Source organism: Larimichthys crocea, chromosome XVII (assembly GCF_000972845.2).
Source record: "Larimichthys crocea isolate SSNF chromosome XVII, L_crocea_2.0, whole genome shotgun sequence".
NCBI classification, from domain to species: domain Eukaryota; kingdom Metazoa; phylum Chordata; class Actinopteri; family Sciaenidae; genus Larimichthys; species Larimichthys crocea.
This window is the reverse complement of record NC_040027.1, coordinates 17,946,844-17,961,428: the sequence shown is the minus strand read 5'-3', so window position 1 is coordinate 17,961,428 and position 14,585 is coordinate 17,946,844. Positions and strand designations below refer to the sequence as shown.

The following is a 14,585-nucleotide window of genomic DNA, read 5'->3' as shown; positions in this document are numbered from 1 at the left end:
TAGTGTGTGCTGTGAATGGGTGTATAAGAGACATTAACTTAAAGAAACTTTGTAGAAAGCGCTTTATGAAGTTCAGTCCATTTCCTTGTATTAGTTTACGGGCAGATCTGCCCGAACCAATATGGCGGCGCCGTTTACGTATCGCGACCAACGACCAACCCGCTCAATGCGGCGTCTATGTATATATGTCTATGGTGTGTGGACCCAGGCCTGCGTTACCACCACGTGGATGAAAGAGGAACTGAACCCAGTTGTTGTTGGTGGTGTTTTAAAAGCAGACAACACTGCTGGAGGTTTGCTGCCCTCCACAGGCTGCTTCCCGGTAAATGTGCTTTTCTCTTCCGAAGATAAAGAAGGAACATCTCGGTGTAATGAAGAAGACAAAAAAAAACACAGTCTAACATAGTAAAGTAGAGGACGGGGGTCATGTTATAACACCACACAAACCACTTCAGCACCAGCTCCTGTGTGTTATTCCTCATAGGGAATGAACACACCGTCTTCAGGATGTACTTTTAATCTGCGTGAATGCCAAATAGCGGTTGGCTCACAAACACACGGGGCGACACTTCATCTTTCCGGAGGAAACGGAAGGTTAATCGCGACATAAATGCACATTTTTAATACATTTAATACATTTCCTGCAACCTTCATCGTGTATCACGTTATTAATGACTGTGTTGTATTTCTAAGTTAATGTTTGTGCGCAAATAATGGTAAATTAGAGCGGTCACGGCACGTCAGACACAAACCCCGCTCAGAAGAACACAGGGAGAGTGACAAGGACGGGGAGAGGGAGAAAGAAAGGGGAGGGGAACTGACATTAAAGCAACACAACAAGGAAACTACACTGCAGAGCCACAGACGCCTTCATTTTATGTTTTTGAATAATAGCCGGAGCTAGTGGAGGCGAAGTGTATCTTCTATCTCAAACCTGCCCGGAGCTTAACCCCCTTTACACAGCGAGCAAGTGGTCCTGGAGAAAAATAAAAGAGGAGCAGCTCCGAGTTGGATTTAAAAGGCGCTTCTCCGACGCTTTTCTTTTTTTTTTTTTGAGATATGGGTGAGAATAATGAAAGAAGGGGGTTTAATTGTTATTAACACAGAGGGAACAGGCCTCTTGTTGCGGGTACAGAGAGACAGAGAGACAGAGAGGGAGCCATGACTTTAATGGGAGGTGGAAACAAAAGGCCAACCGCATAGCTTAGCCGTAATTAATGAAATGTCAATTTAGATTATCTTTTGTCTTATTTTGAAATTTATCTAACCATGATTGAGCTGCTATCATCTTAGCATGCTGCACTTAGAAATGATGCTGGCTGCCATTACAGTGGTGCTTTCATTAGAAAGTAAAAAATAATAGTGATTATAATAATAATGATGGGACATTTGTTTTGTTCCTGATGTATACAGATGTTTAAACCATGCCATTCATGTGATTCTGTCTTATTTTGAAGCCTCTTTGTAACCTGACAAAACATGTAAATGCATGCCAATGTTATGTTTTTGTTTCCAGTGTTATCTTATAATTCCAGCATACTCATGTGTATGTGTGTGTGTGTGTGTGTGTGTGTGTGTGTGTGTGTGTTTGTGCAGGCTCGGAGCCACCCAGCTCTCCACAGGTGGTGGAGGATGGAGGAGAGGAGGATGAGGAAGAGCTGAGTGGAGGGGAGGAGGCAGATCTGCGATCCAGCTCCGGCCGGGGATCCCTGCTGACCCGGAGAGGCATCACCCTGAGGGTGCTGCTAAAGGACGGACTGGTGGAGCCCGGAGATGGAGTGCTCGCCATCCATTACCTGGTAATAACACACATCACAACTGGGTACAGTAAGACTGTTGTTCTTCATTAGTGATGTCAGTGACGTATCATGTGGGCTTGCAGTTGTAATTCAGGATAACCTGGCATCATAAACTGGCAGTGAAATGCACTAAACACTGGTTTTAAAGGAGTAAACCAACACACACACACACACGTCGTCTCTTTTCTCTGCTCCCTCAGGGTAAAAACTTTGTAGGAGACCTGTTGAATGATGGGAAAATCAGGTGGGTAGAGACGGGCCAGATCTTCAACTCCCCGAGTGCCTGGGCAACACACTGCAAACGTCTGGTCAACCCAGCCAAGAAGTCTGGCTGTGGCTGGGCATCTGTACGCTACCGGGGACAGAAGCTGGTCCAGTACAAAACCACCTGGCTGCATAAGTACCAACCCAGCGCAGACATGGTGAGAGAGCAGTGGAATTTGTAACTTTTTACTTTACGTACTATAGCTAGTCAAATATATGAGGCAACATATTAGTCTGAGCAGTATCAAATGTAACGAGTGTCGAGGTCAAACATCATGACCCAAACTTACTGTCTTAAATAATAAAAAGACCAACATTTTTTATACTGTGTCAAGAATAAATAAATAAAAATGCTTCTAGGTTAACATACAGTTGCACAGTTAATTCATGGATCATTACACAGACTGGACTTCAGCTTTGGGCTGTGCATGATTTTTGACATGCAGAGAGAAAGTAGAAGAGAAACAAACTAAAGGATGATTCTATAGGTGTTATGATGACATTAGTAAAAATGCAGAAGATAAGCACTTTGGTAACATAAAAATAAAGTCTCTTTGTCACAGGATGTGTTGTCAGTGTGAACATTAGCTGTTACAGTAGCAGGTTTTCCTCTCACGCTGTTTCTTTTTAAAGATTTTTGGGGGCCCGAAGAGGTGAAAGTATTCTGTGTTTCCACAAGCAACATTTACATTTATCTTTTATCCAAAGTGACTTACAGAGAACAATTTGGGGTTCAGTATCTTGCCAAAGGACACTTCAACATGCAGGCTGGAGGAGCTGGGGATCGAACAGCCGCTATCTTTTTTGCATCTTTGCATATTTTGGAAACATTTATTTTGGAAATATTCTGGAAATATTCTCACTGCACTAAGGACTCAAGTTAAAAGGAAAACTGATAAGAAGCGCTGATCCTGTGACTCCTCTGGGTTTTTTTTAAATCTTGTTTGTGCTTACTGCTGTAGGGTATATAATGTTTTATACTGTTATATTATCTGTATCACCTTATCTACATTGTCCTGTGTCACATATTTTGTTTATTTCTTCTGTTGCCAGAGCCTGGTGAGTGAGGAAGACGATGACGAGGACGAAGAGGAAGGGAAGACAGCTGTGCAGCCAGATGAGAAGACCAAGAACAACAAACCAGGATTAAACGGTATAATCCTCTTCTCTTCAACTTCAAATATACATGTTTCATAATTGTGTGTTTTTTTTAATAAACTGGAAAATAAATGTTAACTCTTCCAGACGTAATGGTTTCACGCAGAACTGACAGAGAGAGAATTCCTGTCAGATATTGCACCTTGGGCACCAGGGATGCTACCAGGTACTGACTTTCATTCAGGAAGATCATGTGTAGTTTCATGTGATCAAAAGAGTGAATTAGAGCGTGATAGACATTAACTTGTGTCCTCAGAGATCCGCACACGCTGGTGGAGCTGTCAGCCTTCTCAGCCATCAACAGATTCCAGCCTTTTAATGTAGCCGTGTCCAGTAATGTACTGCTGCTAATGGTGAGTAACACAAAATGTCTAAAACAGAGTAACTGAACACTGATGGAGAGGTAAGAGACCATGTTAGCTGCTTTTTTTATCCTCATCAGGACTTCCACTGTCACCTGACCACCAGTGAGGTGGTGGGATACCTCGGAGGACGATGGGATACCAACACACAACGTGAGTGTGTGATTCAACTCCAGAGATATTAAAGAGTTAAGAAATATACATACATACAGTGGAACGAAGGCGTGTTTAACCAAAGCATCTTCCTCTCTGTGGACCATGTATTTCAGTGCTGACAGTCTTAAGGGCATTTCCCTGTCGGACCAGGCTGGCAGACCGAGACTCTGCTTCTGCTGTTGAAGAGGAGGTAACACATGGACAGTGAATAAGTAGTCTGCTCTTTGAGCATATCTGCCTGCAGAAAACATGAAGGTGAATGACACCCATTTAAAAAATTCACAAGAGCTTCCTGAGCCTCAGGACAGCTCTGCAGCCAGCACTTGTCAACATTCATCTGTCTCTCCAAAAGCCAGAAACCCAAAACAGCTCTTGAATTTTCCATCACTTGGAAGTTAACAATAACTGCAGTGTGATAAAGTGTGTTAACGCCAAAGTTTTTTTTGCATCTTTGTGCTTAAATCAGGTTCAAACACTAGTTGATTTGTGTTAACAAATCTAGAATATAAACTCATCAAAAGATTTGTTTAATGAAATTTACAAAGATTTAAAATTCTCAATGTAGATAGAACTAAGCTTCCATTATAATTACTGTTGTGCTACACATTTATTTACTTTTAAGCTTGGGCCTTTTTTTCTAATCAGCATCTGTCGCGTTGACTCCGCTCTAGATCTGTCAGAACCTCTTCATGCGTGGGCTGTCGTTGGTGGGCTGGTACCACAGTCACCCGCGAGGACCGGCTCTGCCGTCGCTGCAGGACATCGACTCCCAGATGGATCATCAGCTGAGGCTGCAGGGTTCAAATAATGGCTTCCAGCCCTGCCTGGGCATCATCTGTGGTAAGTCCTGGCCTTTATGTGGGACTGAAGTGTTATGATCTTTACATTCTCTCACACTTTGTTGATCCCATGCAGGGAAATAAAATTATAGTATTGCTAAACTAAAGCAGGAGGTATAGGAGGAGGACAGTAACTACAAAAAGCATACTGCAATGTTAGAAATAGTGACCCACTACCCCAAAACTTGCACTCCTATAAGAATGGAAATTAGGTGGTGCATAGGGTGCATTTGGAAACAGGATATAAGTGTTGCACTTCAGTGACACTTGAATGAGCAGTAAAATGTCCCATGAATAGCAGCAGTTAATAAATGTTTAACAGCTGGATACCCTCATGAAGTTGTTGTGAACTGCTATAAAGAGCCTGTTTTCCAGCAGTCGGTTCAGAGTTATAAAGTCACTGTGATGTAGAGCTTCACAGCTGGAAACACGGTTAATGTTAGGAGGACACTGAAGTTGTAGTTGAAGTTTACTGCACACTGTTATTTCTGAAGAAATAAGAGAGTAGTTCCAGCATCACAATGATAGTGCATAATAGTCGTGAATAATATCTTAAAGCACATTTATCTGTAGTTTCTAAATCAGCAAAAACTTTTAGTATTTTCCATGCATGGCATCATTGCTTCCATGAATCCTGGCTTTCTAACCATCAGGTAGGTTTGATGCCACCAAGCTTTAAACTTTCTTTCCCTTTCAGGTCCTTATTATCACGGCAATCAAGGTGTGGCGTCCACAATAACTCCATTCTGGGTCGTACCACCACCTGAGGTGAGGACGCTTAAAGAATTGAAAGTACTCATCTTCATATTTCGTACCTTTGTTACTTAGTCTAATCTTTTCTGACATATTTGTGCTCATGTTTCTACTAAATTTTTTTTGCATCATCTGCCTTCCTGCAGCAACGGCCTAATGACTACGGTATCCCTGTGGCTGTAGAGGTCACCTACGTACAGGACAACTTTCTCACCAGTGATGTTCTTAATGAAATGGTACAGCTTCGGTCTTATGAAAATACTGCAGATATCTGTGCGGTAAATACTGTAAATCATTATACATTAGGTGTTTATATCCTCCACAGATGCTGCTGGTTGACTACTACAGGGCAGCTCCCGACCTCGTCCAGTTCAGCCAGTACTGGTGTCCTGATACGACCATGATGGACAAAATTAAGGTAGGAGAATTTATAGAAAATCTTTATTAGGTGATCAGAGTTTCATACACCCTCCAGCAGGTGGCCTGATGTGTACATCTTTCTGTCTTCTTTCCTCAGGGCTCTCTGAGTTGCCACGCGCCGAAAGACCAAGCCTACTCTCAGATCTTGGAGCATGTCTACAGTCAGCTGTGCAACATGCACTGAGTGGATCTGCTGTGCATGCGAGCATGTGGCCGCTCTCCATCTCAAAGTCTTTCCATTTGAAACACCTTTTTGTGCAGAGCTGACAGGACTGCACATGTACAATGTAAAACCCTGCTTGAAAAAACATACGTAAGAAAAAATGTAGATGCCTTGAATTCTCTTATGTTTGAGTGATGCTTATTTTTTGAAAACTGGTGAGTTAAAAAGTGCTAAATCTGTGATACTAGTAGCTTATATTTACCACTGACGAAAAAAGAGAAATATACAATTGATCACACAGAACCAGACATCACCGGATCAGGAAGACGAGTGTTAAAGTATTTTATAAAAAGGGACACTAAATGGAAGCATTTCACAGATCAGAAATCAGCCTGGCTGTCCGGCCTCTTAACTTTTACACATGGACCTATGTGCCTATCTGTGCCAGTATCCAGTGCTATGACGAGGATATTGCCAGATACGTACAATGTAAACTTTTAACGTGTTGTATTTGCCTTCATAGACTAAACTAATGGAGCAGTGGTCAGGGTAAAAGAGTGAAAATGAGTAGTGCAAATATATACTACATTAGCAAATGATGCAAACGTGTCTTGGTTTGACCTAAACTGTATTCTGCAATAGGTTTTGTGAATGTTTGTGTTCCTCAAGTCAAATTGGACAGTCGCAATGTGGTGCAAATAACTTCCATTGTGCCAAGAAAACTTTTTGTAATGAACCTCTGTGTGTGTCTGTATGTGTGTGTGAGAGAGAGAGGGTGCACTGTGTTGTGAATGTGCCCCTCTACTGTCTCCCTGTTGGGCTACATGAGACATGAGTCCTGTTGGTTAGGACATAATTGCTTCCTCTTTACCTGTACTGTATTTATTACAAACTGTGGATTGTGTGATGTACATGTACGAAGACAGAGCAATGCCTTAAGCCTGCTGATGATCCACAAAGCATTAAACTATAAACACTGGAACTATTTAAACATGACTTTGTTGACTTTATTTTAGGAGTCTATGGTCACGTGAGCAGCTCTGTGAGGCTGTATTCTGGCACAATGACGCGTTAGCTTTAAATGCTAATCAGCATGCTAACATACAGTAAGAAGTGTTTAGCAGCTATAATGTGATTAAAGTGTGTTACTAATCAGCAAGACTGATTTTTCATATTTGGTCACAAAACAAACTTCTTAACATTTTATTAAAACCACAAATGCAAACCTCATGGTGAGTTACAGGAAAAGTCAGAGAATCACAGTAATCTCATTAAGATGCATCCTCTGGGGGCTATCTGTACAAAACCTCATAGCAGCCCAGTTAATAGTTGAGATATTTCAGTAACCTAGTGCCCTTTAAATGGAAAAAGTTTAGAAGCACAGGTAGATATTAACAGGAACAGTTGTTTTTTTAAGCTTCAGATGGGGCAAAGCTGACTGAACTAGGAGCCTTTGAAATTAGGGATGTTGGTTTTAGCGTTTTATCCAATCTGTATCTAATCTACTGATTTAATCCGAATACTTTCTTTCTTTCTTTCTTTCCCTCACTGACAGTATATTGGTTTAATGCTTTAAAGTTACTAAAATGATAAAGAACCAAAACTCAGAACATCCAGAGGTACTGAATCCCAGAGCAGATGATGTGCAACTAAAAAATAAAAAGAAAGAAAAGATATTGCTAGTGGCTTTATCAACTCACTCTTACTCTTTATTTCATTATAATATATAAAAAAAAAAAGTTATTTTAAAACCAAATAAATTCAAAACAGGACTGGAATTTATTCATAGATCGATAGAAGGAATTGAACCTGCACTAAGAAGTTAAATATGTGTTAGGAAGTTAAACCTGTGCTAAGACTTTACAAATAGAAAACTATAGAAAAGTAAAATAGAATTAAAAAAACTACTAAAACTATATCAATTAAATCAGGCTGTGTCACTGAATGAAAGTCACAGCATTTAGCAGGGGTAGTGCAAATGGAGTTAAAGTGGCAATATCAGAATGTCCGGTTATCAGTTTTATATTTTAAATAAAACAAAATATTGTTTCTAGAGAAGCAACAATGGTTATAACAGCAAACAAACTATAAATACTATGAATATGATGTTCCTGATATAAATCTAGATACTGGTTTCTGGCGGACATCCCTTGTCAGAAGTCAGAGTCATCTGCCACAGCACGCACAAATTATTTTCCACATTCGATCACAATACCGACAGATATTTCCACCCCTAGAGCTGCTGGCATGACAAAAATACCATACCTCCAGTATTTTGTGCATGAAGCTATGAAGAGAGATTAAATTTTCTGTGTTGTCAACAAATAAATTTTAGTTACAGCCATGATTTAATGCCAGAAGACCCTGAGATTGACCAAATGCAACAATACACACATATTTCTTTTTTTTTTTTTTATTGTAAGAAGGGGGAGGTTGGGGGACAAGAAAGAAGCACATACAAATACTTTGATAATAAAAGACAAAATATGCGGTTAAATTCTGTACTCATACCAAAAGTAAAAGGGCAACTTAAATCTAAAGACATACATTTAAAAAGGTGTAATATAGGACTACATGCAAAGATTAATTTAAATGTTTTAAAGGTCTTGTATATAAAAAATAAATACTATAGAGAGCCAAGAATGATTTAATGGTGTTCAAAGGAGCATTTAAGACTGATTAAACAAAGACATAGCCCTTTAAAAAAGAAATCATTGAGACATTTTCTTTCCAAATATGGATTCAAATCTACATAAAAAACAGTTTCCACTGGTGGTCTGCTGATAAACATCAAGTTAGTCTAAACAACGTCAGAACCCGGAAACGCCTGTAGTGTGAGAAATGTGCAAACGTGCACACATGCATTTCATCTTATACAGGAAAGTGCCAATGGCTAGAAAAAAAAAACAAGAGTAGAAAAGAAATCTGACCATTTCTTAAGTAGCTAGGTAGTTTTGGTTGCTGTATTAGTTGCAGTACTTCCCTCCTTTCTTCCAAAAGGCACTAAAACAAAGCTACAAGGACTTTTTTTTTAATATAACAGTGTGATTCAGACAGCACATGACCCTACAGTCTTTAAACTTGCCCTGAACTTGATACAAGCATTGAAATGTAGTAAGATCAGAAATGTAAACATATTAGACAAGGACCAAAAAAATCAGGAGTAGGGGGAAGTGTTTGGCAGGGTGGAGTGACAGACAAACACAGATTTAAAGAGGGGAAACGTAGCAGAAAGATACTACAAACAGTGAAACAGCACACAGTTGTCATTCACAATTAAACTTTTTTTTCCCCACCAAACAATTCAGAGTCAGCGCGACTGCAAAGCGGTTTGGTGAGGTTCCATGTTTGGTAACAAAAGTTCTCCAAATGAGTCAAAATGGAACACAGCTTATTTTTTTCCCTTGATGTTTTCCCTTTTCACTCCAGGTCTTTCCCTCATACTGTACAGTGTATGTTGGATAAGACTCCATCCACAGGTGTGGACTGTGGCTAAATCCTGAACAAGAACCAGCCTTGTCAAACAGATCAACCAAACAGGGACACCTTCTGTATCAGCCCAAATGTACTAACAAATAAATCGAATCGGTCGTTGTGAACATCAGAATCACAAGGTCAGAATAAGTTTCAAAGCACACGAGGTTCACATTCTCAAAGAGGAGGTAGACTGAAATAGTGGAACAAGTAGTGATGAATATGAAAGACCGAGTCGCTGCCAGCAGCGTCATCTACACAGGCACTGCATGGAGTTAACAGACGCCAAAAACGGGGTCAAAAAACGACCAACTTAAGGGAGAAGGCTTAACATGCTAAGACAAACAGCCCGAAACTAAATGAATATATGCTGGGTTTACAGAATAGTTAGCACTTTAACAAGCGAGCGATATGTTTCTATTGCATTTTAATAAACTTTTGGCTCTGTCCTCTTATCGAACAGACTAGCAGACAACCACTAAACAACTCATCACGTTCTGTATCTCTACACAACAAACACACGCCTGCCGCAAATGACACAAAAGGTGCAACGTCTGCATTTAACTTTGGGGTCTGTGTGTAATGATGGAGTTAAGTCGGTCTCACACACACACACACACACACACGTCAATCTCATTTAGGACCAAGGTGCAAATCCAACATTTTCTCACATATCAGTAAGCACTTCTAAACTAAGAATCAACTCAACTATTGCAGTAGGTTGAGACTAACATAAATCAAATACTGAAACAATATAAGGAAACCACTGTGTCAGGCCTGTTGTTCCCTGGAGCCCTCACCAGTGTGCAGCTTCGACGTAGACTTTAAAAAAGAGCGTTACAAATAGGCCAATACCTGGAAACAGTCTAAATCACAGATCTGAGACAAATCGGCTCATGATTCTCATTAAAAACACACTATATTTTTTCTTTTTTTTTTTTTTTTTGATACAACTAGTGAAAACTACATTTTCTAGACGTGTATTTTTTTATTTTATTTAGGTAAAACCATTTTTTCAGTCTCGCCAGCAGGGTGGCACAAAGAGACGAGCGCCGGTCCTTGAAGCTGACACAAAGGAGGATTTCGGTTTTGAAAAGAGAATAAATTAGGTCATTTACACATGACACTACTGTGAGGTGGAGTTGGCCTCTCAGTCTGAAAACTGACTGTTTAGTTGGTAACCAACCTGAGTTTTAAATAGACTGCAAGTCACACAAAAAAGAATGATATGAATGCGTCGCACCCGGTCATCATAATCACCAGATTTAATACGAATTTGTCTTTACTATATCAGTAATTTGTGGTTAAAGAAAAAAATATTGCTCAAAATTTGTCAAGTTTAGTTCTCAAGAAATGTTTTCCAGATACCGAGTAATGACATTTTGTGTCCGTCTGGGCTCCTTTTACCTTTGGGTGGAACAGGTTGATATTCTGGTCTGGACTTTGAAATGGTGACCATCTTCTCCAGAACTCCAGATGACAAAAAAGTGCTCACTGTGATGGTGAAGCTGGAGCTGAAGGTGAACATGAATTTCTGCGCGACCATCCCTTGGCTTCACTTCCCTCCTTTTCTACTAATTCTACTTGCCCTCTCCTCCTCCTCCTGCTCCTGCTCCTCCTCGGCTCTCTCGCTATCTTTATATTAGTGGTGGCAACGGAACAAACTCAACATAGTTGAGAGGGAAGAATCCCGACTGGCCGTTCAACATTCCCTCGTACCAGTTCTCGTCGATCTGATTGGTCAGGGTGATTGACATCGCCCTCGCGGAAGCCCAGCTCCCCCTCGTTCTCGGCCTCAAAGTCGTACAGGCGCCTTACAGCTCGGCTGCTCCGGGGCTGACAAAAAACACAAGAGAGGAAAATATGAGGAAAAAATAAAAAAATCAGGATGCTTGGTTTCAGGAGGAGATTGTCACACTGCACACCGTAAACATGGAAATACTGCACACTGTAGCACATATATATGTTTAGTACAACGTAGCATGTGGCACAATCAATTAACTTCAACGCAGCACTGCAAACAAGCTCAAAATTGCTGAACGTTGAACCGTTGACCAAAAGCCACAACATCCTTTGACACTATCTGTTCCTCCTCCTCCCTCCCTTATCTGTCATTCCTCTCTTCATCCCGTTCCTGTGACTCACATAGATCAGCAGAGGAGGGCAGAGCTCCACACGCAGACAAACTAGTTTTTTTGTCTCCTAACAATTTTCTCATTGTGTAACATTTACATTTGCTGGGCAGGCCCGGGGTGGGGAATGCTTTAGTCATTCATCTCTGTGTTTTACTTCACACTGTATCAATTTACAGAGGCAAAAAGAATGTAAACACTTTGTTGAATAGAGCCAAATCTGAAGCAGCTACTGACAATACAAACATTTCTCGAAGGGTATGTTACATTAGAATCCCAATTAGTGGCAAGCTCCGCCTCTTTGAAAAAAAAGGAGTCTGCGGGCATTTTGATTAACTGACAAAGTCATGCTTATTAGCTTGTGCAACTAAACTTTTTCCGTTAGTGCTTGTGGTGTTGATTCATTTCCTTAGAATGACAATGACTGATCAAACCAGTTATGATAGCAAGGTCAAAACATGGCTCAATAACTGCGGGTTGTTCTATAAACTGACTCTGGGCCCTAGGTGGCAATGTAAACAGTTATGTTACAACTTGTACAGTAAACACTCGCTTACAGTGCTATGGAGCAACATCTTTAGTTTAAAGGGTTTTTTTGTCCTCCATCAGTACATAATGTTGTGGTGGGACATCAAAAGTAAAAATACTGTTAAAGAAAATATATATAATAGTTTGGTGATAAACATTTGGTCACACAAAAAGATAATATGATTTAAACAGCTTACAGGCGGCTTTATTACTCTTATAACACTGATACTAATTCTGATATTACTAAAAACAATTTAAAATTCTAGCTCCAGCTGCTTGTTTTCCTGCATGCTAGTTAACACTGACCAAAGCACATTACATAACTAATATTTAATATTATATCATTTAGAAATAAAAAGATTAGTTGTAAGTTTGACAATTGATCCTGACGGTTCTTTTTACATATTAGAATAATAACTGCAGAGGTGTTAGTCAGGCTGTGGTATCGAGTACAGGATGTGGGTTTCATAACAAACCACATAAATTATTCATGCATGGTAAACAACTGACAACGTGTTGAACCTGTGAGAAGCGACATGTATCCCTGCTTTCTACATTTGCACCAGAAAGCTGTGAAAGCACACTGCAACACAGTCAGATCTGATGACGAGAAATGGCCCACGCTATGTGACCACACAATCTGGGTTTCCGAAAGGACAATCTGGCCAAGTAAAAGACGGCTCTGAGATGTCGTCACAGGAAAGAGGAACAAGGTCAGTTGGACAAAGGCCAGCCAGATGAGAGGCCAGCGCAAAACACACACACAGAAACAGACGTCCATTTTCTCACGCTAAACCACTAAGTGCATTCAAGAGTCAAATATTCAGTAGATGGCAAAGGTCGTGTTAAAGTATTCGAGTATTTATTGACTGGATTTATTAAAGAATGATGTGAAATCTGAAGGCGTCTGTCATTTTAACTAATTAACAATGAGGTAATTTGATTTTATTAAATTTATCATTTAATAAAATAAAAAGGGCCATCTACCATGACGTTAAGTAATTCATATGGAACGCTGTCAATAATGACATGTAGGGATCTGTATCTGTAGTGGACACCACTGTCCAGTTGGTGGCGAGTACATTAAGGAGCTATTGTCTAAAAGTCTTGTCTTTGATCTCACATGCATGACCTTGTTGTATCACTGTATTTAGCCACCGTATCGACAGGCTACTGAGATAAAATAGATGAACTTCATTGATCCCACACCAGGGAAGTTCTCTTGTTACAGCAGCTCACAGACACAGATGGATAAGAAAAATACTCCAAAATAAAACAGAAAAATCAAGATATACGTAGAAATAGAAAATGAAAATAAAGGGTTATATTCAGCACATACAACTTTCAGGTAAATGGATACGCATATCATTTTACAAAAATAACTGCACAGGTTATTGAATACGCACATAATGTGTCAATCTCAATGTAGCATATAACAAAATGTCACGACAGCGGAGTATCCAGTTAATTTAGAAAGATTGTGACGTGTTTGATGATGAGATGAAATAAGGAGGACTGATTCAGTGGATGAAAGGCAAGTAAGTGATATTCATAATGTTTACCAGCCGGGGGCAGCTAATGTTACAGGGAAGAAAACAGCAGGTAAAAATCATTCATCTGCTTCGTGTTTCGTTGACATGAAACGTGACTTCACGGTTTTGCCCTCGTAAAAACACAATATTTCAGTTCTGGATACTAAATTGAGAGTTTTTTTTTTTTTTTATTAAATGCTATTAAGTTGGCTGTATGTCTCATATCATTCAAAATGACGGTAATAATGGATTATGGTGTTTTTTTTTTTTTTTTTAAGTGACCCCTCTGTCAAAATGACAGACAACCAGAGACCTAAAGCAATATGTAGTGCATGCCAACATTTACAACGCCTTTCACACTACAACAGACACATTGAGTTTGTCTCACATATTTCTGCTCAGGGGTACTGATTGGTTGCAGGTCTTGAGCAATCATGTTGGCAATGCAGAGAATCTTTTAAAACGCACACATGCACTTTGGCTTCGTCCAGCTTCGAAGAAACAGCGGGATGTTTGTGTTGTGTGCTGGAATGCTGGTAAAAAAGCTTTTTCCACGTTTCTTATGCTGCCCTTTGTGCAGCTTTTCAGAGGGACAGAATGGAGTGAAATTTGTTTATTTGTTCTTTGTTGTCATCTCCCGGGTTTCAGCCACTTCATTATTTTGACAGTTTGATAGTTCATTTAAATCTATTTTACACCCAATGTTCAGAGTAAAATCTGATCCTCATTAACAAATATTCAAACATGTGTTTTCAGCTGCTTCTTTAACCTGAATTGCGTGAAGGTGGCATGGCCATTGAGGTTGAGTAGCCGCCATGTTGAATGGTTGTCGTCCGAGAAATCAAAGATAGTTTTGGGTTTAGGTGTGTATCACGTCTTGGTCGACTCTGGAGCATCGTTCATCTGATTAAAGAAAAAAAGATAGACTGATTTAAGTTCTTCATTTCCAAACCACTCAAATATATCAGGAGCCAGACTTGGAGCTCTGAGCAGAAAGCTGCACAG

At 39.9% G+C, this 14,585-nt stretch overlaps 1 protein-coding gene across 2 annotated transcripts; it reads left to right on the top strand.

Moving 5' to 3' along the window:
• The first annotated feature begins 494 nt into the window (after positions 1-494).
• mpnd (MPN domain containing) lies at positions 495-6,905 on the top strand. Of its 2 annotated transcripts, none has more exons than XM_019270240.2 (13): positions 495-1,063; positions 1,597-1,799; positions 2,000-2,221; positions 3,117-3,216; positions 3,309-3,387; positions 3,478-3,574; positions 3,664-3,736; positions 3,853-3,929; positions 4,411-4,579; positions 5,276-5,370; positions 5,478-5,567; positions 5,657-5,749; positions 5,849-6,905. In XM_019270240.2, exons 1-13 carry the CDS (start codon positions 1,060-1,062, stop codon positions 5,933-5,935), a joined length of 1,389 nt encoding a protein of 462 aa, XP_019125785.2. In that variant the 5' UTR covers positions 495-1,059; the 3' UTR covers positions 5,936-6,905. The 2 variants fall into 2 exon arrangements, with proteins under 2 accessions (XP_019125785.2, XP_019125786.1); XM_019270241.2 differs by having other exon boundaries at positions 501-1,063; positions 5,276-5,346.
• Positions 6,906-14,585: the final 7,680 nt, after the last annotated feature.

Excerpts from the sequence above, each read along its gene's own strand:
- mpnd (XM_019270240.2), top strand. Across the intron at positions 4,580-5,275 it reads CTGCCTGGGCATCATCTGTG|GTCCTTATTATCACGGCAAT; the intron begins GTAAGTCCTGGC and ends TTTCCCTTTCAG. Across the intron at positions 5,371-5,477 it reads GGACGCTTAAAGAATTGAAA|CAACGGCCTAATGACTACGG; the intron begins GTACTCATCTTC and ends GCCTTCCTGCAG.